General features: G+C 45.8%; 1 protein-coding gene across 3 annotated transcripts in view; it reads left to right on the top strand.

The window, feature by feature from the left end:
* Positions 1–16,068: 16,068 nt before the first annotated feature.
* The window catches only part of PRAG1 (PEAK1 related, kinase-activating pseudokinase 1), a 63,512-nt gene continuing 54,275 nt past the window's right edge, over positions 16,069–25,305 (top strand). The window contains exons 1-3 of one of the 3 annotated variants that reach the window (XM_081045976.1): positions 16,069–16,180; positions 20,942–21,343; positions 23,091–24,913. In XM_081045976.1, the coding sequence (XP_080902102.1) occupies positions 21,029–21,343; positions 23,091–24,913 (2,138 nt within the window). In that variant the 5' untranslated portion in view covers positions 16,069–16,180; positions 20,942–21,028. Of the gene's footprint in view, positions 16,181–16,439; positions 16,572–20,941; positions 21,344–23,054; positions 24,914–25,305 lie in introns of those variants that run through there. The other 2 variants (XM_081045975.1, XM_081045977.1) reach the window with 2 other exon arrangements.

Raw genomic sequence — 25,305 nt, 5'->3', positions numbered from 1 at the left:
TCACACCCATGCCAGTGCACTGCCAAAACCAAAGTTCCTGCCCACTAAGCAAACACTACTTCATCCTTGTAAATCCACGCCATTTCTTTCCTAGGTAATGGGCATCTCTAAACTGTACCTTCTATATTTCAAAAAAGATCCGCAGGATATACGATTAGGAGCTGGCCATGAGATTTTGTGAAAAGGGTTGATATCACATAGGCCCAGACTCAAATACAAGTTCAACAAGTTAATGGTTGTGCAAACGTGAGTAAGATGCTTGCTCTCCCCAACTCTACCGACTGTCAAATTGGAATAAGAATGCTTGTCTCATGAAATTATGTTAGAGATTAAATGTGATATGTGTACAAAAGTCACTCAATAAATGGTACTCTTTCTCCAAAGAATAGTTCCCCCAAAGTCTAACTCTTTGCCACTCCTAGCCGTTGCAAATTGACATAAAAAGAAAGCTGGACATGTTTGAAGCAACCAATCATCGTTTTCCAAACTTCTAAAGATTTTAGAATGCCAGCATCCCAGTGTGTGTATTGAATTGTGCAGTGGATGTAAAGGAAGGAACAACATGAGTATTGGTTTCTGAATGACCACTATGTTTCTAAGAAAAACCTACTAGAACCAAGACATCAAAACTGATATTGGGCAAACCGTCCCCTTCTTATAAATACACCTCCCTCCAAATCCTGCCCTTGGATAAAATCTTGATTCATCTTTACATCTGAAGCTGGAATCTTACTTGTTTACAAGTGCTACATCTCAGGAAAGATATAGTGAATTGGAAACCATCATAGATTAGAAGAATCTTAGAGTTAGAGTGATTTGTGTATGTCATTAGAGAACACCTACGTTTTAGTTCCATGCAAGGCAGGAATCTCTTCCATAATATCTTGATCAATTATCTGAACTCAATCCTCACATCTTAACAGAGTTGGGAGCACACTCATCACATTACTCCTTTGGTTTTTAAACGTATTGTGGCTCCCTGTAATTTAACGTGACTAGTCCTAGCATTCATATAAACAAAGTCCCATGTCCACGTTACCTTCCCAGCATGTGTAGAGATGAAAATATGATCCTGCTGCTCCCTCTCTACATCCAATGGCCTTTTCTGGGTGATCCAGCTTCCAGCCTTTTCCTGTTTCTTATCAACAGTGTCCAAACTGTTGGCTCTGCTTGGCTTTCAGCTTTGCCCATCACCCCATCACCCTACATGGCAATGAGGCTAAGATTGTATTGACTTTTTTGGTAGCCCATCAACTTGTTGTTGTCTTAACACTGAGCTTGTAAAGTTAGAAAATGCATAAGAAAAAGTGAGGTTCCTGGCACAGAAAAGTGGTGTTGAGAACTGGGTGTGTGTGGTGGTTTTGACCAGGGCAAAGAAGCCAGACCCTGAAGGTCAGTCGTCGTGTTTGTGGTAGGACCAGCCTGTGAGCCTGATACAGTATATAAAATCCAGAAGGCCAGTAAATGATTTAGAATGAGTAACAGCTTAGGGATCCAAAATGGCTCAGATTCAACACAGTTTATGTCTTCTTTCACACAAAGATACCATGAAATTCTTAGTCACAGGCCTCCACGGAATCTGTAGATGCTCTCTGTACTGGATGGCTTCATCCACCAGCATGATAATCCACTGAATCCCCTGCCTGCTTCTTCAAGTTGAAATAACCAGATTTCCCGGTTCTCTCGGGTGTCCTTGGGCACACATAGACAGCAAAAACAGTGATCCAGGTGGGGAATAAACTTGGCAGGAGAACAGACTTAGAATAAATATTTTCTTGACAAAGATTGGCGAGGGGGGGGGGGGACATCAAAGATTCTAAAATACAACATATGGCTCCTCTTATATGCAAAGCTCACCCCTACAGGTTAAGAGGGATGCAAAACAAGTGTAAATCAGAATATCTGACTTTTGGACTCTTATTGTCAAGGTAGGAGTGAGACAGGAACCTGTGAAATGGTTAAGAACATATGAAAGGAGGCATGGAAGTAACATCAAAAGACCAATATCAATGGTGTAGGAGTTCAGAGGGGTTGGATTAAGAGGAAAAGGACATGGTGGGGGAGTGTGGGATGACCTAAAAATGAACTTTGAAGGATGAATAGAATTGAGATGTGGGGGGTGGGGGTGAGAAAAAAACTTCACAGGTAGAACTGATTAAAATCAAGAATATGGAAAGAAAAACTCAGTGGCAGGGTGAGTGCATTCCCTCAATGATGAGAGATTTAAGGAAGGGTGTCTAGGATGAACTTGTGTACTGGCTTCGGGGAAGACCAAGAGAGATTTAAGGAAAACCCGCAGAAGTGGTGATAGAATATGAACTGCTTCTCTGGAGCCCTTAGCAGGAGTAATAGTACCTTTTGGAGGTAGAAAACAACAGCATTTGGAGAAAGTAAAATAAAGTATTACTTTGCAAAGTAGTTGGAAACCTAGTAGAACTTAACCTTAAAAGATACAGACTAAACAATATATATTCAAAAATGTGAATATAAATACATAGTTTATACCCACATCAATGGGTTATTGAGAGAAACTAAGGATACGTCTATAACCTGAACTTGTGTTAGCATCTCAAAGGAAAATAATATCTTTTCTTAAAACACAATACCTTTTCTAAAGTAAATGAGGTTACTCTCCTATAACAAGACCCAATTTAGCTAGTCTTGAAGTCCACCTGAGACTGGGGATTCCATGATACATAGATGACATTTCTCAACAGAAACATTTTCTAATGGCCTTGTCCCAAACTAAGATCCCTTGCTCCTTAACAATGTCCAGTTTTATTTGAAGTGTGCTAAGCACTGACCTTATTTTCTCTCTTGATGTCTTGTAAGTCCACTTCACTTTCTGATCTGTCCACTGCGAGATATTCCTCTGGCACTTGAAATTTCTTAAATAATGGAATTTAGGGTAAGTGTGGAGAAGATCCTTCTGTTTTTCTGAAACTTTGATTAAAAATACATTAAATACATTAAAATGTGGGCTATTCATGTACTGTTTTTATAATGACTTATTTTTGTAGGTCACATCAGAGCACCCCAATTTTAGTTACTGGCTTTCTCTTTGTACACCAGAGAACCCAGGCGCTGTTGCTATGTATTGTCAATAATAAGTTTCACTGTCACCCCTGAGTATTCCACAGAAAAAGCAGATCGTACTTTTTTAAACACTTGCTTTATAAAATGAGGCGGTTTGGGTGAAGAGGGGATATGTGTCTCTTACTAACATTTTATTTTAAAATATTTAAATTCCATTAGAACTGCAAAGCACAATTTTTATCATAATTCCTTTCTTCTAATAGAGAAACAGAAATAAACAGCTGGGGACTTGAGATATGTTTAACTGGCAGCACATTAAAATGTTCACAATAAGAAAAATTGTGGGTGTGTGGCAGGGAAGGGCAGTGAAGCAGACATTGGCCTAAAGAACCATATCTTTAGTCGCTGTGGCTTAGGTAATAAGGAAATGCAGAAGGACAAGCTTATTTGCCTGATACCTGGAGCACCCAAAGAAAGTTTGGTGCAAGTACTAAAAGCCCAATTTCAGCCAGTGATTTAATCTGCTGTCTGCCCTGGGTGCAAAGTAAATTGTTTCTTTGCTGTGTGCTATCTCTAATTTCTTAATCTGTAGGCTCCAAACAATAGCCTAGAAGTGGTTAAGGGAATAAAGTTCAGCAGGAACCCCCAGCTTGGCTGCCTTTGGAGCTGCGAGGATATTGGAGCTAATGACTCAGAGCGGTTTTGAACTCTCTGAGGGGTTCCTGTCTCCACGGCTTGCTCCCCATTTGGCACAGATAATCAAACATTGACTGAAGTAACCATTATGATAATATGATGGCAAAGTTCCTCATCTCTCCTAGTGATTGCCCTTACAGTGGGATGGAGACAGAACATTCAATTCGTGATCATTCTGATGTGGATTTTAATGTTCTATAGATGATTCAATTGGGTATATTCCAAAATTGAAAAGTCATAAACAGAATTTAAGATTTTTTTCTCTTCTTTTATTTTTCTTCCTTCCTTCCTTCTTTCCTTCCTTCCCTTTTTCCTTCATTCCTTCCTTCCTTCGTTCCTTCCTTCCTTCCCTTCCACCTTTCCTCCCTCCCTCCCTCCCTCTCTCTGTCTCTGTCTCTCTGTCTCTGTCTCTCTTGCTCTCTCTCTCTCTCTCTGTCTCTCTCGTCTCTTTCAAGAAAGTACCATAAGGATCTTTCATAATATTGAACTTTAGACCCGGAAGAAATCTTACCAGTTATTTTCTCAAATTTTCCATTTATGGTATAGTCAAAGATCTGGAATAAAATGGCCTAGATTTTAGTCTAAGTTCCACCACCTACTAGGTGTGTGTCTTTTGAACCCTGGTTTTCTCATCTGTAGACCAGGCATGCCTGCCAGGGACAGGACCCAACCCTCCCGAATCTCAGCACAGTGTTCCTTGTCTTTGCCCCAGGATCCAACTGGCGCCTTCCCATTTGCCTCCATAGTCCTCCTCCAGGGGTCTTCCCACAGACCCCAACCTCTCCCCCTGGACTGTCTGCGTCCCCCTTACCCCCCATAGCCATTCCTGTGATGCCTGAGGATAGTAACTCATGCGCCAGAAAATGCACTGGAATTTAGGTCTTCCGAGTTCACACCAATAAGTGTCTTGAGCCCCTAAGAGTATGACATTAAGCCAACAGCAGAACACATATCTTTTCCCATATCCTGCTCCCATCTCAGTTCCTGCCCTCCAAGGGGTGAACCCTTCTCCTTTCAATCTTAGCAACCATGTTGGTTCATAGGGAAGACCTCTTGGACTCCCTTGATGATGGGGTTCCCCGGCTCTGTGATCTTACAGAATATTATCCCTTCAGAGCACCTGCCACAATTTGCTCTCAGAAATATGTGGTCCTGTTTGGCTCTGTGATTGACACCCCCACACACACACACCATTATACTGTCTAATTCAGAAAGTCGGGACACATATCTGGCTCGTCACTGTAGCCTTAGGGCCTTGCTTAGAGTCTGGCACAGGGTGTGTCCTCAAAAAATGTGCTGAATAAGTGAATGAATGGATTCAATTTTTTGATGGATGCTCTAACAATGCCTGTCATGTATTGAGAACATAGTATATGCCAAATGCTACAGATTGATTGTTTGGGTCCCCCCAAAGTCCATATATTGAAACACAACCCCCAAAGTGATGGTATTAGGAGATAGGGTCCTTGGGAGGTGGTTAAGTGAAGAAGGCAGAGCCCTCATGAATGGAATTAACGCTCTCAGAAAGACACCCCAGAGAGTTACCTCACCCCCTCTACTCTGTGAGGACACAGCAAAACGACAGCTTTCTACAAATCAGACAGCAGGCTCTCACCAGGTACTAAATCTGTTGGTGTCTTGATCTTGGACATCCAAGCCTCCTGAATGGTGAGAAATAAGCATTTGCTGTTTATAAGCCACTTGTCTACCATGCTTTGTTATATTACTAGCAGCCCAAACGGACTAAGACACCTGGTTATGAACTAGCCATTTTACATAACTTAGTTTACTTACTTTTCAAAACAATTTTCTGAGGAAGATATCACTAACTGTTTTATAGACAAGGACATTGAAGTTAGTGCAAAGCACCAAGAAGGGACATCCAACTCAGCTTCCAGAGTCAGGAAAGTCTTTCCAAAGGTGACAATGATGGCACCTGACTTCATTTTTTCCAAACCCTGCTAAAACCAAGTTTAAGGGTCTGACCTTATCTGCTAACCTAGCATCTCAACAGAGGGAGAGAGAGAGAGAGGCAGAGAGAGAGAGGAAGAGAGAGATCTCACATATATGATCACACAATTGATATTTGTCAAGGCTCTATTAGCTATGAAAGACATCAGTAAATATGACACATAACTCTCTGAAATAGATCTGGGCTAAACTGCTTGACCATGGGAAGTATGGGGATGTTTTTCTATTGCTTTCCCCTCCCCTGTCCCCAAGTAGAGCCCCTTGGAACTGTCCCCTTCTGGCTCTTAAGCTACTGATACCAATGTGTCAAGCACAGGTTGAACTGTGTCACCGCCCCACAGACATGGATCTCCTCATTATCTCCTTTCATACAATAGCATTGTGATAACCTTTTCTTTAATTGAATTGCACACAAAGCCACACTATACCATGATATGAAAAGTCACTTTTATTTTTATTCTGGACACTGGCTCTGTGGGATTATGCAAGTGAATGCTGCTGTCATCCCCACTCAGACTTAGTCAGCTGAGTTGGAAGAGATTTTATGTTTGTTTTTTTAAAGAAAAGAGATTAGTGAATACATGTCTGTTTGAAAGCAAATTCCTTTTTGAGCAGAACACCAGCTCTTATCATCCCATGTGCCCTGACCTACCGGTGAGAATATTAGATAATAAAAGGTTTATTTAAAGGAGAATCAGAGATAAAACTCTACAATTCCCTCATCTCACAAATGCACATTTTTCTTTCCCTTTTATGCCTCTTGTGTTACATCTTTTTGGAAGCTGTTTTCTCATTCCAACCACCCCTACTGGGCAAGCGGGTCTGGAAGAGCTGCAGGTGTCCCTTGGCTGCTGCTTACAAAGCCTACTTGTTAATCAGCCCCATCACGTGTCTTTTGACCCCCTTCCTACCCTGCTCTCTCCACATCTCTCCCAGCCAACCACCACTGCTACTTCTAAAAGGGAAAAAACTGAACAGCCAGTCAAAAGAGCTATTATCCTAAAGACTCCTTAACAAGGCCTGAGGCTTTCCAGTAAATTAGTTCAAGCTTTGCTCCCCTCCCCCTTTCTAGACATGGTGCCCCCCTCTCCCATTCATTGGTCACTACAAAGCTTGTTGACTCTGCTACATTCTGTGACCACTGGACACTCTACCAAGTGACCCTCTGGGAGCCTCTCAGCCACCATCACTCTATGTCAAGACCAGTTAGGAATGTAAATCCACAGCAGATAACCCCTGTTCCAATAAACAAGGCAATGGTAACATTGTGTGCAATGCTATCTGGGAGTTTATACCAGAGATCTGGAACACAAATGAATCGCTTTTTCCCCCTCCAGTCTTCTGTATTTGATTATTGACTGGTCTGACTGCACAAGTCCACCTCACCCCACTTTATTGAGATTCAAAATGAGAATATTAATTCTATGATATTATGACTTGGGGAGAAATCATTTGCTAATTAAGTCAGTGTTTGTAGAAGGCTCTTGTGTTGGCATGGATAAGTTATAGATAATCTATGTCAATTACTTACTGTGGACCTGAAATTGAAGGAAGGCTGCCGTAAGCTGCAGGTCTTACACGGGAAGGTTTATTTGCTGCTCCCAGGTCACACTACTCCACCCTATGCGGATATCTGGCAACATCTGTCGCAGGGCTAAGTTCAAGCTCTGAAACCTGAAAGGAGGAAGTAGGTTAAAGTTTTTTTGTTGTCTGTTTCACCATGTGGTGTACCTTGCGAAAAATTAGGACATTCTTCAGAGTTACTTGTGCTGTGTCAAAACGGGATTTTACTCCTGCCAAGGGCCAATGCTGGTTATTGATAAAATACTTTTAAGTGTCCAAAAGATTGTCTTAAGATCCTTTTATGGTACATTTCCTTTGAGAACCTTAAGAAAAAAAGAAGGGAAGAAGGAAAGGCCACCTCACTTCAAAGGTGAATAGGCAAAGGAAACACTTTTCTTTCAACAGGTTTATAAAACTTTACAACAGATGGCAAATGACAAGTTCTTTTTAGATAAATAGAAAGCTTTTCCCCCCACCGCTGAACAATCCTGGGGGAAACTAAATTTAGAACACTGGCTTACCTTTGTGAGGAAAATCCACTAAGATATGGCCCATGTAATGACATTCACACGGCTGGGTTTTGGCAAATGATAACTAAGTCTCCGAGGTAACATTACACAGAAAGCTTCCAGGTGATGTCAACAAAAACAAGGCAGAGGTCAGGACATTTGAAAGCCTACTGACCTAGTAAAAGAGAAGCCACAGCTGCCTTGGAGAGACAGGAGAAAGTGATGAGACTATTGGGCCACAACAAAGCATGTGATGTTTTCTCGTCCATGATTTATCAGGCAGCAGTAGACTTAGGGTCTCTGTGATTTTATAGAATTATGGATCTATTTAGAAATCTATCTATAGAGAAATATAGATCAATTTCCTACAAGAGTTTAAAAACAGATGGCCTTTTGATTGACTAAGGCTCACTGACCTAAAGTTAACATGAGATTTCTCAGACCTATTCCATCTCTCAAAAAGAGGCACTTCACTTACAGAAACATTGGTGGTTTCTCTTTCACTTTCTCTCTCTCTCTCTCTCTCTCTCTCTCTCTCTCTCTCTCTCTCTCAATTGTGATACAATATATATAACATAAAATTTTATCATTTTAACTTATTTTAAGTGTATGGCTCCATGCCATTAAGCATATTCTCATTGTTGTGCAACCACCATCACCATTCATCTCCAGAAATATTTTTTCCCAATCTGAATTTCTACCCATTAAACAGTAATTCCCCACTCCCTCCTTCCCCAGGCTCTGGCAACCATCATTCTACTTTCCGTGTCTATGAAGTTGACTACCTCAGGTACCTTGTATAAGTGGAATCACACAGCAATTGTCTTTTTATGACTGTCTCATTTCACTTGACATAATGTCCTGCAGGTTCGTTCATGTTGTAGCATGTGCCAGCATTTCCTTGCATTTTAAGGCTGAATAATATTCTATTCTTTCTTTACTGAGGTATAATTTGCATACCAAAAGTTCAACTATTTTAAGTGTACAATTCAATAGCTTTTAGTAAATTTGTCACGTTTTTCAGTCATCACAGTCCAGTTCCAGAACATTTTCATCATCTCAATAAGATTTTTGATGCCCATTACAGTCATCCTTGTTCCCGTACCCCTTTCCCACCTCAGGCCTAGGCAACCACTCATCTACTTTGTATTTCTAATAGCGTTGTCTTTTCTGGATAGTTCATACAAATGGAATCAGTACATTAAGTAGTCTTTTATGTCTGGCTTCTTTCATTTAGCATAACAGTTTTGAGGTTCATCCATGTTGCCATGTGTGTCAGTTTATCAGTATTTCATTCTTTTTTATTACTCATAAAATATTCTATTATATGGATATATCACATATTGTTTATTCATTCACCAGTTGATGGACATGTGGGTTGTTGACACTCTTTAGCTATTAAGAGTAATGTTCTATGAACATTTGTGTGCAAGTTTTGTGTGGACATATTTTCATTTCTCTTCCATGGATGTCTGGGGTAAAATTGCTGGACCATATAACACTTATGGTAACTATTTAAGAAACTGACAAATTGTTTTCCGAAGTGGCTGTATACCATTAGGAGATGTTCTCTAGGGTAACTAAACAGATCTTTCAAGTGGGTTTGTATTTTCTTTGTGATCCGTCCTAATGTAAAATATTCTGTTTCTTTCCAACTCTGACCCCAGCTCAGTTACATAGCCAAGCAGTAGGAGTCATGAATTAATTCCTCAAATAGTTCTTATTTTCACATCTTTAACTCACAGCTGAGTTCACTTTAAAACCAAAGAACGTTGAAAGCTCAAGCAGTGTTATGAATGTCTTATGAGACCTTGGGCAAGTCACATTGATGATTTAGGGCCTCAGTGTCCCCACTTGTCAGTGAAAGACTAGACCTAGATGATCTTTAATGTTCGTTAATGACATCTCTGGAAATGTATGTGGATGATCCCTTGATGGGCTTTGAGATACTTCTTAGCTCACCCTGCCTGCGTGTGGAGGTAAAGAGTTTCTCAACTGTGCCAGCACCAGGACTTTCCACTAACCAACAGTAGACCCTAAAACTGGAGAAAGGGGAGCTATAGATGAAAGAATGAGCATCCTTTTCCTAGGGCAGGTTGAATAAAGGGGCACTCTGACCTTCCTATTACAGTGAACTCTCTGGCATTACATCCGTAGTGGGCATTTAATTAACATGTCTCCTGTATGTCATGTTCTTGGGGAGTTGAGTTTTGAAAAATTTTTATCATCTGTCTAGAAGCAATGTACCATTTATTGAAACATTTTCATTTTAGTACCTCTATCAGTTTCCTAGGGCTGCCATAACAAAGTACCGAAAACTGGGTGGCTTGAAACAACAGAAATGTATTGTCTCAGTTCTGGAGGCTAGAAGACCGAAATCAAAGTGTCGGCAAGGGCTAGGCTCTCTCTGACAGTTCTAAGGAAGAATCCTTCCTTGTCTCTTCTTGCTTCTGGTGTATTCTGGCAATTTCGGCACTCCTTGGCTAGAGTAGACTTGACTTGACTTCAGTCACATGGCGTCTTCTATTGTGTCTTCATTCTGTCTTCCCTTTGTGTGTGTGCCTGTCTCTGAGTCAAAAATGTCCCCTTTTTATCAGGACACCAGTCAATTGGGTTAAGGACCACCTTAATGACCTTAATTTTAATTTGGTTACTTCTGTAAAGGCCCTACTTCCAAATAAGGTCACATTCTGTGGTACTGGGGTCTAGGATTTCAATATATCTTTTTGGGAGGCGAGAGGAACACAATACAACCCATAACAGTAACATTTTGAAAAAATGAGGTTTGCAATCAGGTATCTGTCACTGAATGCACATCTAATTGTAACAATATTATAAAAGGGGAAAAAAGTGTTTTCCTTCTTCAACACCTGATATCTGAGCTCTGTGGCACTTGGGCCCAAAGAAGGATCATAACAATCTTGAACCCTTTGCCCTCAGTCCCACGCAGTTTGAGATTCTAATATCCTGCAGTTGTTGAAATAATAACTTTCAGTTTAGGGGGAAAATCTGTGCAGTGCCTGGAATGTGATACTGTAAATTATCTAGAATGTTTTATCCTGTGGAGAACTGCCGAGGACTAAAGTCAAGGAGAATGGGATGTTAAAAAAGGTAAAAAAAGAAAATTAAAAAAAAAAAAAAAAAGGGTGGGACACAAGGATGCGATGCCATAATCACAGGATGAGGGTTAACCAATAAGATTGCTTGAATTTCCACACCTTGGAGAATGAAAAGATAACTCTGGGTTGGCAACTGAAAGAGCAAATTATCACTTGGGAGGAAAGAAAGAGGGGAATGGGGCTGTGTCTGCTTGCTAGACCAAACTTTCAGGTCTTGCTGAGAACGTCTTCTAGCAGGACAGAAGGGACCCAGAAGGGCTTCTCAAAGCAAATTTCAGAAGACCTTTTCCCTTCCCTTCTTGTCCTCCCACCCCCCTCCACGGTGGTTTTGGAACTCCAGATGCCACCAAGGCAGACCCAGCACATACCCATGGCTTCCAAGTGTGCCATTCCTTCTCATCTGCAGTTACCCCTCCCCTTGTTAATGCTCTTTTTTCCTACTTGCATCCCTATCAAGCCCAACTTTCCCATCCCATTTGTCTTCTGATTTACTTCTTCCAAGGAGTCCTTTGGAACCCCTGCTGTTATAAACAAAGTAACTAAGAGTTTAAGCTGATCTCAAACACCCCCACCTCATGCAATTAACTGAAGCCTGGACTTTCCTTGACAATGCCTCCTCCCTGGCTGTCCTCTCCAAGAGACTTCTCTTCACGCTGCTATGGACTTAAAAAGTCTGGAAGAGAGTTCCATACTCCTTTTCTCCACAGCTTCCTCTAGATTCCTGTGTCCCCAATCCTTCACCTTTTCATATCATCTTTGCTCCTTCTTTACCATATTCCTCCAACGTCTTTCATTTTTTCTATGGCTCCAAACACCACATCTGGCAGGATAACTTCATTCACCAGAAGGCTACCACATACTTCAGACTCAGGAGACCACAAACTAAATCCTATTTGCACTAATAAAATCATCATTAATGTTACCAGTGTCTGATGCTAAAGTTCTGCTGGTCCCCTTTGACCAACTTCCTTTCTCTCCTTCAGAACCGGCACCTACCTGAGTTTCTGTGAGGTTTCAATGAAAGAGGGCATGTAAATCACTTAGCTCTGTAATGTAAGCTATTGTTAGTGAATATCATATTGCTCATAGTGAATCAGTAAGTAGCCAGTCCCCATATCTCTGTCTTTGTGTCTTTCAGAATCATCCATTCAACATGTATATTTTTCCATTCCCCCTGCCATCTGTCTTATTAAGGCCCGTTACCTCCCATCTGGACCAGACATAGAAACTGTAAGCCAGTCTCCTTGTCTCTGGTCTCTCTTCCCACTTCCTAATCCATCTGAGATGTAAGATCTAGATAGAACTAATGAAAAACCAACTGGTATAACATCCGTCATTCCGCTGCTCAGAAACGTCAGTGTTCTCCTGTTGGCTCGCTTGGAAACCAAGCCTTTTAAATGTCCAGTGTCACACTGAATTCCCAGCCTTGTCTCCAATAACCATGGTCCAGCCAGACTGGATAGAAAATCTCTGAAAAAGTCTGCTGCCTCTCCCACATCCTTTCCTTGGTGGATGCCATTCTCTCCATCAGGAAAGTCCCAATTGTCCACAAATTAAAATCCTTGCATGGCTTCCTAAGCCCCCTTGCTTCATGAAACCACTTTTTGTGTGTGTTTCTGTCTTCTAACTCCCTCTCATTGAGCTTCTAGGTCGTCTCTTATTCATCTTTCTTTTTTTCTCCCTACAGTACCTCATCTAGTGCTACATAAGTAGAAGACACTCAATAAATGCTTGTTGACTAAAATTGAACACCTTTCTCACTCTAAGGTGAGAGACCCCTCTCTATTTTTTGAGATCCATTCTCTAGCTGCGGACATATCATGTACGGGCTAACTTTGGTCCAATCTTCATGCTGTTCAACCCCTCAAATACCCCAGCTAGCATTTTCTCAGTACAGACATGCGCCACGTAACAGTGGAGATATGTTCTGAGAAATGGATTATTAGGCAATTTCATCCTTGTGCAAACACCATAGAGTGCACTTACACAAACCTAAACCTAAATGGCAGAGCCCACTACACACCTAGGCTATATGGTGTAGCCTATTGCTCCTAGGCTATAAACCTATACAGCATGTTACTGTACAAAACAACAGAGATTAAATCAAGCCCAAGAGAAAATGATGTAACCAGACACGGTAGGGTAAACACAAGTTGTATGAGGGATAACACAGCCTAGTGTTTTACAGCAAACTTTTTTTATCAGTAGAAAAAGTGCACTGTGAACTAATGATGCAATCTCTAATATTATAAATACATAAAGCATTAACAGTTATTTACATCACTATCAAGTATCATGTGCATAATTGTATGTACTATACTGTTCTACAACTGGCAACACCAGAAGTTTGTTTACACCAGCATCACCACAAACACATGAGTAATGCATTGCCCTACAACATTATAACAGCTCCAATATAGGAATTTTTAGCTTTTTTGTTTTTTGTTTTTGTTTTTTTTTTTAGATGGTGGGGGAATCATGCGAGCCTGATAGTGGCTAATTTATTATAACTTCTCTTTTTCTAGTACATGCACAGAAAGCCTGACAGCTAATTGCTCTCTCTCTCTCTCTCTCACACACACACACACACACTCACACACACACTCACACACACTCACACACACACACACACACACACAGCTCCATTTCCAATGATGACAGGCTTCGCAGAGGAATATAGGAGCACCATCATATAGGCGGTCCATCGTTGGCCGAAATGTGGTTGTTATGCGGCACGTGACTGAACAATGTTGTGCACTTCCTTATTCTGCCTTTTTGCCTTTATAATTCTAAACTACTTTACCTTATCCACCTCCAAGCACCACCTGTCCCAGCCTTTGTCCTTATTTCCTGATATGTAACTGCTCTCTTGTACCATATGGTGCTCATGGACTAACACTGTGAAGGGAATCGTTCCTCTTCAAGATCTGATCTGTATCAGGGAACCCAAGCCCTGCACTTAAAAGTGTCATGAAAATGGACTGATAAGCAGCTAGAAGCAGAATGCTGTGTGTACACAAATTGCACTGCATTGCAGGGTGCAGTTTGGAAGTTCCAGCAAGAATTGTTTATTAAAATGCATGAGCTTACTGTAGCTTTACTGTGGAGATAACATATTTAACGGTTACTGATGGGCCACTGCATAAGAAAATGGGCATTTTATGTGGATCTAAGTGAGTCTTTTGAAGTATTTTTTGATTCTTTTCATTAGGCAAGATGAAGCCATCTTTAAGGACATGTCTCTGGCATAAAAAGATACACATTACGTGTCAGCAACTACAGTGTAATAATGCATTTATTTTGTGTGAGCACAGCAAAACACTTCAGAACAGTTTATTTTGCAGAAAGACTGAATTAACTCTTCAATTGCCACAGAACCACCAATCTTGTCACCCTAGCAAGACTTTGCTTCTTATAATTACGTTCTTTGGCCTGTTTGTGTATTAACGATAAATTAGGTAAAGAGAAGAAAATGAAGTGGGAAAGCGAATGCGTCCTATGTGCCCAATCCTGTGAGGCGGGGATCCTCATAGAGGAAGAACTGAAATAGCTGACCTAAATCATAGGAACCAGGAACTTCTCAAAGCACCTAGCTTTGCCCTCTCCCATTGTAACTGAACTGCACGCACCTTCTGATGTCCTTTTCTTTTTTTGTAATTTCTCCAGCACACATCACTTTGTACTTATCTGCTTCATGGGTATTGGTAAATGAGTGAGCTGGACCCTTCAACATTGTTGGATGAAGATGGAGCCTAACTAGGGTTTTTCTTCCATGTTTGTTCAAATGGTTTCCTCCTTACTTTGGAAAGAAAGAAAAATAGGGCTGGACACTTACGGTAGTACTTGGAGAGGGCAGTAAGGCACAGTGGAATTGCCCATCAGTGGAGCTAAACAGCTCTGGGTTCCAATCCTGATTACTATCACTGTTCTATCACTATGGGCCCTGGCAAATTATGTGACCTTCACTATCACTGTTACTATCACTATGGGCCCTGGCAAATTATGTGACCTTCACTATCACCGTTACTATCACTATGGGCCCTGGCAAATTATGTGACCTTCTGCATCTCCGTTTACTTCTGTATAAAATGGGGATGATGTCCCTCTCATGGGGTTGCTTGGCACAGGGTAGGTATTTAAGGAATGTTGTTAGTTCCAGTTCCATCAGTCTACATCTTCCCCCATATTCTATTCATACTCAGGAGAAATCGCAGACATTAGAGCATGAGGAAGTATTCTTTATGTCCCTTCTACCTTTCTCCTTTTCTCACACAGAAGCTAAACCTCAACAGCATGTCTTCTCCTCTCACCCCCACCTTCCTCCTCAACCTCTCAGTCCTGCTATAGCATGCCAGGTCACAAGGAGAGAGCAGAAATCCAGAGGAAACCAACCTTCCTCCTCTCAGCGGGGTGGAAGATGACCGGTCTTCCCGGAGGCTGAGAACCCTAATTGGAATTACAATACACTACCTCCCTGGGGAGGGCAAGGTGGCGAAGGGGGAGGGGAGCGGCAGAGAAGGGGCAGCAGGTGTTTTCCCGGATCTTCCTGTTCCATCCTCACCACATTGCCCCAACCCGGGCAGGCACACGTTGGTGACCCTGGCGCTGGCTCTGAGGATACACCCAGGTCGAGGTGTGAGCCTGTTTTAGGCAGCAAGAGGAAGGGAGGGCACTGACTGGGTCGTACGCAGGCTGCCGCATTCTCGGTGGAAAAGGTTTTTAGCCCTAGAACTATCTCGAATTCGTTCCACGTAGCTCAGTGAAAGTGTCACTTAATGGAAACGGTGTAAACACAGGTGTAATATTGGCCTGGGAAGACCAGCGTCGTGGAACATCACCTCTCTCCAGTCCAACCCTTGCATTCCACATCCAGAAAACCAAAATGCAAAGAGATTAAGTAATTTGCCCGAGGCCTCGAGTCAGAGCAGGGACTGAGCAGGACCTGGAACACGCCGTCGGGATTCCCAGGCGGTCTCCGTCTGGCGCCACCCTCCTCCCAAGGGCAATAGTAATTGACGATCACGGTGCCCACGCAGCTTTTGGATCCTGTCTCGGGTCCTGACCTCATCATTCCACTCCCGACCCCTGGCTTTCTGGTTCCTCCACCCCACCCCTGGCGCTTTACCTCCCCGCCCCCCACCCCCACCCCCCAGGGTTTCGCCGAGCTGGCTGGATGGAAGGACACCTATGCATACATCGTAGAAGGCTGCGAACACCGAAATTCGCCCCAGCAGACCCACGCAGAGCCATCGTTAGGGAGGGGTGCAAAGAGGGGCTCCACTCCCGGTGAGACGCTTCAAGTCTCGGGCTGGGGCGGAGCGTCACGGTCGGGAGCCCGAGGGGGGCGGGGGGAGGTGTGGGGCGTGGAGAGTTTGGAGGAACCCCGGCTGCCGAGCCGGAGCCCGCCGGCGAGGGAGCAGGCGGCGCGCGGGGCTGGGGGCGCGGGGCGGCGGGACCGCGGTGCGGCGGCGGGTGTCCGGCGCGCGGCGTCACCGGAGGCGGAGGGGGCGGAGCCGCGCTCGCAGCTGCCACCCGGCCGCGGAGCTCGCAGACGACACCCGCCCGCGGCCGGGCGAGCACGGTGCGCACACACTCTCCAAACAATGCTCGGGGGCGCCCGGCGGAACGGCTGGCGGCTCGGCGACCGACGGCGAGGCCGGGGGAGCGCGGCCCCGAGGTGAGCCCGAGACGCTTTCTCCCAATTTGGCCGCTTTTTGTCTGGCAAACGTGGCTGCAGAGGGGAGCTTCGGAGGAGCGCTGCGGTCGCCCGGCGGGCGATCCCTTGTCGGCGTCCCCTGGGGTGACAGGCGGCCAGCCTGGGGAGGGTGGAGGTTAGGGACCGCGTGCGCCCAGGGTTGTGCCTGGGGGAGGCGCCGATCCTGGTGGACACGCTAGCCGGAGGGGTGTTCTCGATTCATTCGAGAATCGCGCTCTTGAAAACAGGGAAACTTTCCTTGGAGTTCCGGGAGGGGAAACCCACTCTTCTGCTCATCTTGCTGGCCCCTCTGCTCTGTTTGGGGCAAGACTGCAGCGCTGTGGGATTGCTGGCTTGGAGACTTCCTTTCCGCCGCGCAGTATCGTCAAAGGAGCGGAGAGAGAGAGGGCCGCCCGGCTGTCCAGACTAGGACCCTGGGGTTAATAGCTACCTCTTCTGTGGCACCGAGTTAGATGCCAACCTCGAGGTCTCCGTAGCGATTGATATGATGCTTTTTCCCTGAACCATGGCCGAGCCCTCTGAAAGGCCATGAGCATGTTCCTATCTTTGCTTCTGCTGCCCCCTCCCCAGCCCCTTTGAGAGAGAGAGAGAGAGAGAGAGAGAGAGAGAGGGAGAGAGAGAATAGAACCTCTCCACCTAGGTCCTGTGAATGGGAATGGAGGCAGGCAGGGCCGGCTATCGGTGTATTTCTCTCAGGTAAAGCCTAGTAGCAAGCACATGGCTTTGCAGAGCTGACAGCAAAGCCTAAAGATCTAGGGGCCACGGAGTTTTGCAGTGTCCTGTCCAGATGTCAGGTTCGGAAGGACTTACTGATCACTGGCCTGACGGATCAGCTAACATCCCCTTCTCTTTTTGAGACAGAAATTTGACAGGAAGCCCTGGGGAGTTATGCAGTTATTTTCTTATCATGGGGTCTTGTGGAACTCAGTAGCCTTTTTTATTGGCTAGACTGTAGTGGGTCTAACCCAGAAAACCACATTCCTACTGCTGAGATTAGATTACATAGCATTGGAGAAGAAAAAAAATAAAAAGTTGGGTAAATATCATGACTTACCCTCTGTGTGTGTTTTGCAGGTGCGTGTGTGTTGTTAAGGTTGTCACTTTCTCCTCTCTGCCTGAGCAACTCCTGACAATGGATTGTTGAAATCCAGACCCTTTCCATACATATTTTTCTTTCCCGGTGTTGCATTCATTTAGTTGTATATACATAAATTTTGTAGGTGAGTGTTTTCTGGTATTCTGTCACTTCAGGGTAAGACATAGCAACTTTGGATGCAAGTATGAGGGGCAATATTCTGAACCAAAATAAATTTTATGGATCTGGCCAGCATTCTTCATATACTTTTAAAAAGGAGGTGGGAGTGTATCTGACAGCTTCAGTTTTGCAAATTGTAGCCACAAATCTGGTGCAGAAGTTTGCAGAGGCAAAAATATTTTATCATGACTTGGATCAGAAAGAATGCTGAGATCTTTTTCTAATCTGCTGCCTCCCACAGAAATGGGGAAATCTGCATAATTCTGGGGGCCACCTTCCCTCATTGGGAAGGAATGTGGGCTGGGAAGGTGCCATTTGCAGGTTGGTGGTAGGCAAGGTGAGAAGAGGCTCCCAATTTGTGAATGTCACTTGAGTTTTTCAGCATCTTTTACTTAAAACAAATGGGGGATTGTCCCAGGCCCAGAACCTCTCTAGACAGATGGAACTGGAAAAGAATCTTTTCTAGCTTGACATGATGGTAAATTCTGATTGCTGCCACTAAGAAACCAGTTTTAAGAGGATGCAGTGAGTCAATGATGGTGAGAAGCCCAGGGCTTCATTCTGTTTCTTGTTAAAGATTTCCCCTTAAAAACCTTTGTGTTTCTGAGCGGTCATTTTGGTGAAATGGTGCCCACTGTCAGAGGTTCAGAGCCTCGGAGAGGAGGGAAGAGTGCTTATAAACTGGTGAGGGGTTCTGAAAGAAGCTGCTTGCATGTTAGTGATCCAGGGCCTATCAAAAGTCCAGCGTTGGAGTGGATCCTCTGCTACAAAGGAGGGGACCTCTGGCACCAAGCAACCATGGCAGGTATGTGCTGTTAGTTGCCTGTTGAGGAAATGACATGTGGCCACCCGAAACTGCTTCTTTTGTGAATCTGTTGTAGCCTTGGGGAAGCGGTTGGATGCCCACTTCTTCCAATAGCCCAGCCTTATATGAGGAGCTGCAGGAATGTGAGGTGCCCACACAGACCTGGCTTCCAGGCTCTCCTCCTTCAGCCCACCAAGGGGCACCAGAGCCTCTGCCTGCAGTTGGGAGGAGTGGGGACGGGGGGCTGTTTTGTTCTGTGACGCAGAAGGCAGCCTTCATTGGCTCCCTGGGAAAGAACCTACTCTCCACCTCCAGGGAGGGATATGGAAACTTGCCCTAGTGAACACCAAAATACTTCCTCACTTTTCCCCCTTGCAGAATTTAGCAGTAGGACTTAAGCTCTTTGTGGCCTAAGATTGTAGGAAAAAGAAAAAAGCATTGCTATCCTCCTCTGCTTGTTAAAGCTTAGCAACTTCTGGGGAAGTTGGCAAGGGATGAACCCGCTACTTGGGTATATTTAGGAAAAGAACCTAACCTGCAGTCATCTTAAAAAGAGGGATGTATACAGTCCTAACAACAGCTGTTGAAAGGCAAATATTATTTTTTAAATTTCAGTGTTCATTTTGCTTAAAGATGCAATAAGCTTCAGGGTTAACTTTGGAGGGAAAGGAGGCAAATTTAGCGTCAGCACTTGTTGAATAACCACCCCGGTCTGTGAGTGTGGGAGATCAGAAAGATAGCACTTCCCACAAAGATTCTGGAATGATCTTTGGAGCACCTGGCTCATTCTACCCGGTTAGTCCTGTTGGATAGTTTAGAGAGTATCAAAGTAAATTCTCACGGGAAGAAAGTGGAGAGCAAACCCTAGGGCAAAACCCTCCCTATTTAATGAGAATATATTCACCCTAGGTTCTTAAGGACCATTTTCTTGTGAACACTCTCCTGATGAGGAAGTCAGTTTATTTAAATGAGGAAAGAAGAGCAAAGAGCAGAAAACAGATAGTGGCAAGGGACTCAGTATAACGAATGGCATGGTGAGGTGAGGAGCTGCCAGCAAAATTGTCTTCTCTTTCCAAACCACCAAACTCTGTATCTATGAACAGGTCTTAGTGTATGTGGTTGCCATTGTTTTCCCATCTATATAGGGATGAAGCTACCTGACAAGGTATTATTCAGGTCAATTAGTTAATATCTGTAATCCTCTGAGCTCCTCAATGGTGAATTACTAAGTTCTGTGATGAACACTCTGCTTTCAGTTTTACTCTCAGAGGCAACTAACTTTCGGCCAGCTGACGGCCTTACCTCCAGGGTTCTCATAGGAAAGATGACTGTGTGCTCCTCTCTTCTCTCTCGGACCCTAGCCTGCCACCCTTAGACCACAGCATGGTGGTGCTCATACATTTTTTTTTTTCTTTCAGTCAGACGGGTAATGTGCTGATGTCGTAACGAGGTTCGTGGGAGGCACATCTCACGCAAAAGCGTGAACACCCAATCATCACACTTATGAACTACAAAAGGCTCTATACATTTTTCTTTCTGTTTTCCCCTTGGCCTGAAGCTCCAGCTTTCTTGACCTCACTGAGCACTGGGTCAATGATGTATATGAAGCAGGGGGAGGAGGGAGGCAAATTCCCAGGATGTCTGACCTCCCTACCAGGGTCCCCTGGGGAGCCAGCCAGCACCACACCTCTACCCTTTCTCACCCCTTCCATCTCTGCCTGGTCACAAGTAGGGATTACAGTGCTGATTTCAAGGCCCAGGCTTGCCTCCCCCCTCACATAGTTCTTGGTTAAAAATTGCGGCTTATCCCCCAGAAGCCACCATTTTTATTCGTTGTGCTACTTCCTAGTTCTTATTTCTCTGGGGCAGAGTCCCAGGCTCTAGACGCCTAGCGTCAGGGAAGGCACAGATATGATACAGTCTCCTTATCTATGTGATTTCTTCCTGTTAACTGTCCCCAAGCCTCCAAGAGCTCAGGATTGTCGGGGCTGGGATGTCTTTTATGCTCTTTACTCACGGAACAGAGTTGTGTTTAGTTTTTACAGCTTATGATAAGGCCACACACTCCATGAGAGAGTGACTAAGAGGCTTATGTCACAGAAATGGGTGAGGGCCTTGGAATAAATGGAATATTAATCTTCACCTTTTCTCCTCCCCTTTTCCTCCTTCCTCCCCCTTCTTCTCCCCAATCAAATGATCAGACTCTGATTGATCACATGCCCGCCCTCAGGCAGGGAGAGCTCTGATTAGTCAAGTGTTCTGCCTTTTCAGGAAGCTGCTCTGTGACCTGCATCTGCCTCCTTCAAGACCACACCTAAGAGCTGGGTGCAAGATGAACCAGTGCCCTGTTCACCCAAGATGTACCCGGCCGTCCGACTGAACCCCGAGAGCCTGAAAATGTCTGCGTGCAGTGACTTTGTGGAACACATCTGGAAGCCCGGGTCCTGTAAGAACTGTTTCTGCCTGAGGAGCGACCACCAGCTGTTGCCCAGAGCAGGCAGCCTGCCCCCTCCTCCTCGCCTACCCCCCAGGCCTGAATACTGCCGCCTGGAAGATGAAGGTGTGAACAGCTCTCCCTACTCCAAGCCCACCATTGCTGTGAAGCCCACCATGCTGAGCTCCGACGCCTCTGATGTGTGGACAGAGGCGAACCTGAGTGCCGACGTCTCAAAGGTGAGCATGACTAACCCCTGTGGTATTTCTACAGGGGCTACTCCTGTGGTAACGCTTGGTGACTGGCTGGCAGCCAGAGAGGGCTGTTAGAGCAGGATACCCGCAGGATGGCTGCCTGTCAGCTTGCCCCAGGACCGCTCCTTCCTCATCGCCTCCCTCCTTTCTATCTGTTCCTTTAGGCGAAGAACGATTAATCCAGTCCCTTGAAGTTTATTTGGAGACTCCATTAATTATTTATTTGGATAAATACAAAGGCACACGAAATGAAGCTTTTCCCAAAACATTTTTAAAGATTTTTTAAAAATAATTTTAAGTGTATGCACAAGTAGCAATAGTGCATGACGAATCCCATGCGTCCACCACCCTTCAACGTGTCAACAATCAACTCATGGCCAATCTTGTTTCATCTCTACCCCGACACTCTCTTCCCTGTGATTTTAAAGCCAACCTTGACATCGTATCATTTCAGTTATTACATCTTTAAAATATAAAGTCTTTAAAAACATATAACCACGATACCATTATCACACGTAAAAATATTGGAATTCTTTGATATCATATCCCCAGCCAGTGTTCATATTTCTAATTGTGAAGCTTGGATTTTACCAGTTTTGACCTAGGATCACCAAAATCAGTTACATGCCCAGAGAGTAGACTATTCTGCTCATCCCACAGGTAACGCTTGCAAAGCCATAATTATTTAGAGGGCACGGAGAGCCTGCTGCCTCCAGACATGCCTATGAAGTCGTATGTCTAAGACATATTCTAAGAACTGTTTGTGACCTGTTTGACCTCTTTTGCCTGTTCTCCCAAAACGTCATAGTGAGTAGATCAGGAAGGGTGTGAGCTTAGGTGACATTAGAGGTCAGTGTTAAGTCAGGGGAGGCTTAATTGAGGAGAGGGGCATCTCCTGTGTGTTGCACTGAGCTCCATATCCCCTCAGGGCTGCTCCATTTTTGGTAAGCTGGTTACATCCATTCACCACGCCATTCTTGCTACCTTCAACCCTCACAGACATAAGCCAGGGACTCTTAGTTCACAATCATCTTGGAAAGGAGCCATGTGCAGGCCCTAATTTGAGGCTGCTTCTAAAAGCGGGGGTAGAGGGAACCTAGGAGGGGAGGAGGAGAGGACATTGACCTCAGTGGTGAGAAGGAGAGTCCACATCTCTGTGTCATATTTCAACTAGTCCAGTCGCTTATGCCGGCTTGGGCGGAGGCCACTGCCTGTAACTGGAAGAAAGAGCAGCTCTTTGGCATGACCCACCTCAGAAACCGTCCCTCACCCTCCCGCCCTTACTCCTACATCCACCCAAGGTGTTATAAAAAGCTTTATGACTTTGGTTTCTTTGGGAATGGACCATGACACGGTTATCAAGAGACTAACAGACACAAAACCCTATTTTCAAAGCCCAGATGAGAACTTACCTCATCCTGCAGTTTTGAGAGAGAAGGCAAAATGTTCTTTTTTGAGTTATTTTCCCCCTACTTCACAGACCTACACCACAAGCATGACAGGTGAGGTGGGAAGGGCAGCTCCGTGTCCGGGAAGACCAGGGGCTCCACGGGGTCCCAGCAAGGATGAGAGGGCTGTGGAGAGATCAGAAAGGAGGACTGCCGCTCAGCTTCTCTGCTGCAGCACAGAAGACAGTTTACAGGGCCATGGCACTCGTCTCTCACGTTGTCTCTCTCCCTTTTTTTTCTCTGACAAGGTTTAATGTAAGTCTTCTCACCTTGGGTCTGTGTAGGTCATGTGGAGACGGCCCCCCGGCAAGCTCCGCCTCCCAACTCAGGAAAACGTGCCGGTAGTTTACCTGGGCAGCTTCCGTGGTGTTCAGAAGCCTGCCGGGCCCTGTGCTTCCACAGAAGGCCACCCTCACTGCCCACCTGCATATGCCATGGTCGGCCTGCACAGCCTGGAGGCCCAGGGGGAACAGAATACCGCCTTCCACCCAGCGAGTTTCCCCGATGAGAAGGCTGGGCGGGAAGCTAAGCCCACGTTTCCCTACCCAGAGCTGACCTCTGCTCAAGAGAGCTTCCGCCAAAAACTGGCTGCCTTTGGCGGGATGACGTCTGGCTGTCACAAGAGCTCTGGGCCCTACCCTTCCCCACAGCCTCTGCGGGAGTCCCTGCCCTCGGAGGATGACAGTGATCCAAGGTGCTCACCCTCAGGGGACAGTGAAGGGGGAGAATATTGCTCCATTCTGGACTGTTGCCCCGGGAGCCCTGCTGCCAAGGACACCTCACAGGCTGAGGGTCCCCCACGCAGACAGGGTGGAGGGGACTGCTCTCCAGTGTGCTGGGAACAGGGAATGTGTGCAGGGCCAACTAAGGAGGAGAAGCGGGTTTTGAATTTCCCAAGAGAGTGCTGTAACCAGGGCTTGACAGAGAACCCAGCCCACCTGGGCCCCAAGAAGCTGTCCCTTACCTCAGAGGCTGCCAGTTCTTCGGATGGCCTCTCCTGTGGGAGTGCCAGCAGCGGCACCAGCAGCCCCTTCACCCCCCATCTCGAGAGTGATTACTGCTCCCTCATGAAGGAACCTGTGCCGGGGAAGCAGCAGGACTCTGGCTGCCAAGTGGTGACCCCTGGCAGGTGCCTCGGGCTGACTGGGGAGCCCCAGCCCCCAGACCACCCCAGAGAAGCTGTGCAGCCTGAACCCATCTATGCTGAGAGCACCAAAAGGAAGAAGGCAGTACCAGTGCCTTCCAGGCCGCAGGCCAAGGCAGAACAGGCAACAGCTACTCAGGGCCAGGTACGGACAGCTAACACCTGGGCTCAGAAAACAGCATCTGGCTGGGGCCGGGACAGGGAAGGCCCAGACATGGCCCCCCAGGTGGCTGCCACCATCACAGTCATGGCAGCACACCCAGAAGAGGACCACCGGACAATCTACCTGAGCAGCCCTGACTCTGCGGTGGGGGTGCAGTGGCCACGCCAGCCTGTGTGCCAGGACTCTGAGGCAGGCGAGGAGGAGGTGTCGGCTGGGCAGGGGATGAGCTCCAGAGAAGGCCCCCATCACACAGCCAGTGGGAGCATGCCCAAGGGGAGGCCTGCCATTCCTCCTAAGCTGTCCAGGAATAGTCCTGGAGGGTCCCCGCTATCACCATCTGCTTCCCCACTGTCTGACCTCAGTGAGGGGAGCCCCAGTGGCAGCACTGGGCCCCAGCCTTCATCCAGGATCCCCGCTGACCCCGCTTCTTCCTGCCGGGCCAACGATGTCACTCACCGCAACTCTGTTAAGTGTCTGCCACCGGCCACCACTAATTCAGCCTTGGACCAGAGACGGCCCCGGTACCAGACGGGGGCCTGGACTCGTCAGTGCCGGATAGAGGAAGAAGAGGAGGCAGAGCAGGACTTGAGTCAAGGTTGTGGAAGGGAGATGGAAAATGGTACCACAGATCCCTCAAGCTCCTCTACCTGGCACCGTCTCTGCCCCACAGATGGCTCCTCGGGACAGCACAGCAAAACCGGGACCGGGATGAGCAAATCTGCCTCTTTTGCCTTTGAGTTCCCCAAGGACAGAAGTGGGGTTGATGCCTTCTCACCTCCTCCACCGCCTCCAAAGTCGCGGTGAGTACGAGTGTCTGTGTGTGACGCCGGCTGGCCTGAGGACAAAGGGCTCTTCCAGAAGCCCTGGCCTTTGCCACCTGCACAGAGGGCCTTCAGGCCCGGGCTCTGCGTCCTGCCCCAGGACCACTGTCTGCCCAGAGGCCCTTGTGCCTTTATGTAAATTCTTTATGGAAGTTGTTGCTCGTGTTTGTGCACAGCAAACAAGCCTACAAGCAGTGTCCTGCTTGGGATTGGCTGTTTGGAACCAATCTTTCCAAGAATCCTCTTTTTCTCCCCACCTCTCTGAAGTGTCTTCTGTAGGCTTTTTCAAGGAAACCCTGAAATTCTCCATTTACTTACACATGCAAAAGAAGGAGACTATGCTCCAGAATTTGGAGAGGCAAAGAGATGGG

Source organism: Rhinolophus hipposideros (assembly GCF_964194185.1).
Source record: "Rhinolophus hipposideros genome assembly, chromosome: 4".
In the NCBI taxonomy this organism is placed as follows: domain Eukaryota; kingdom Metazoa; phylum Chordata; class Mammalia; order Chiroptera; family Rhinolophidae; genus Rhinolophus; species Rhinolophus hipposideros.
This window is presented reverse-complemented; position numbering and strand designations above follow the sequence as displayed.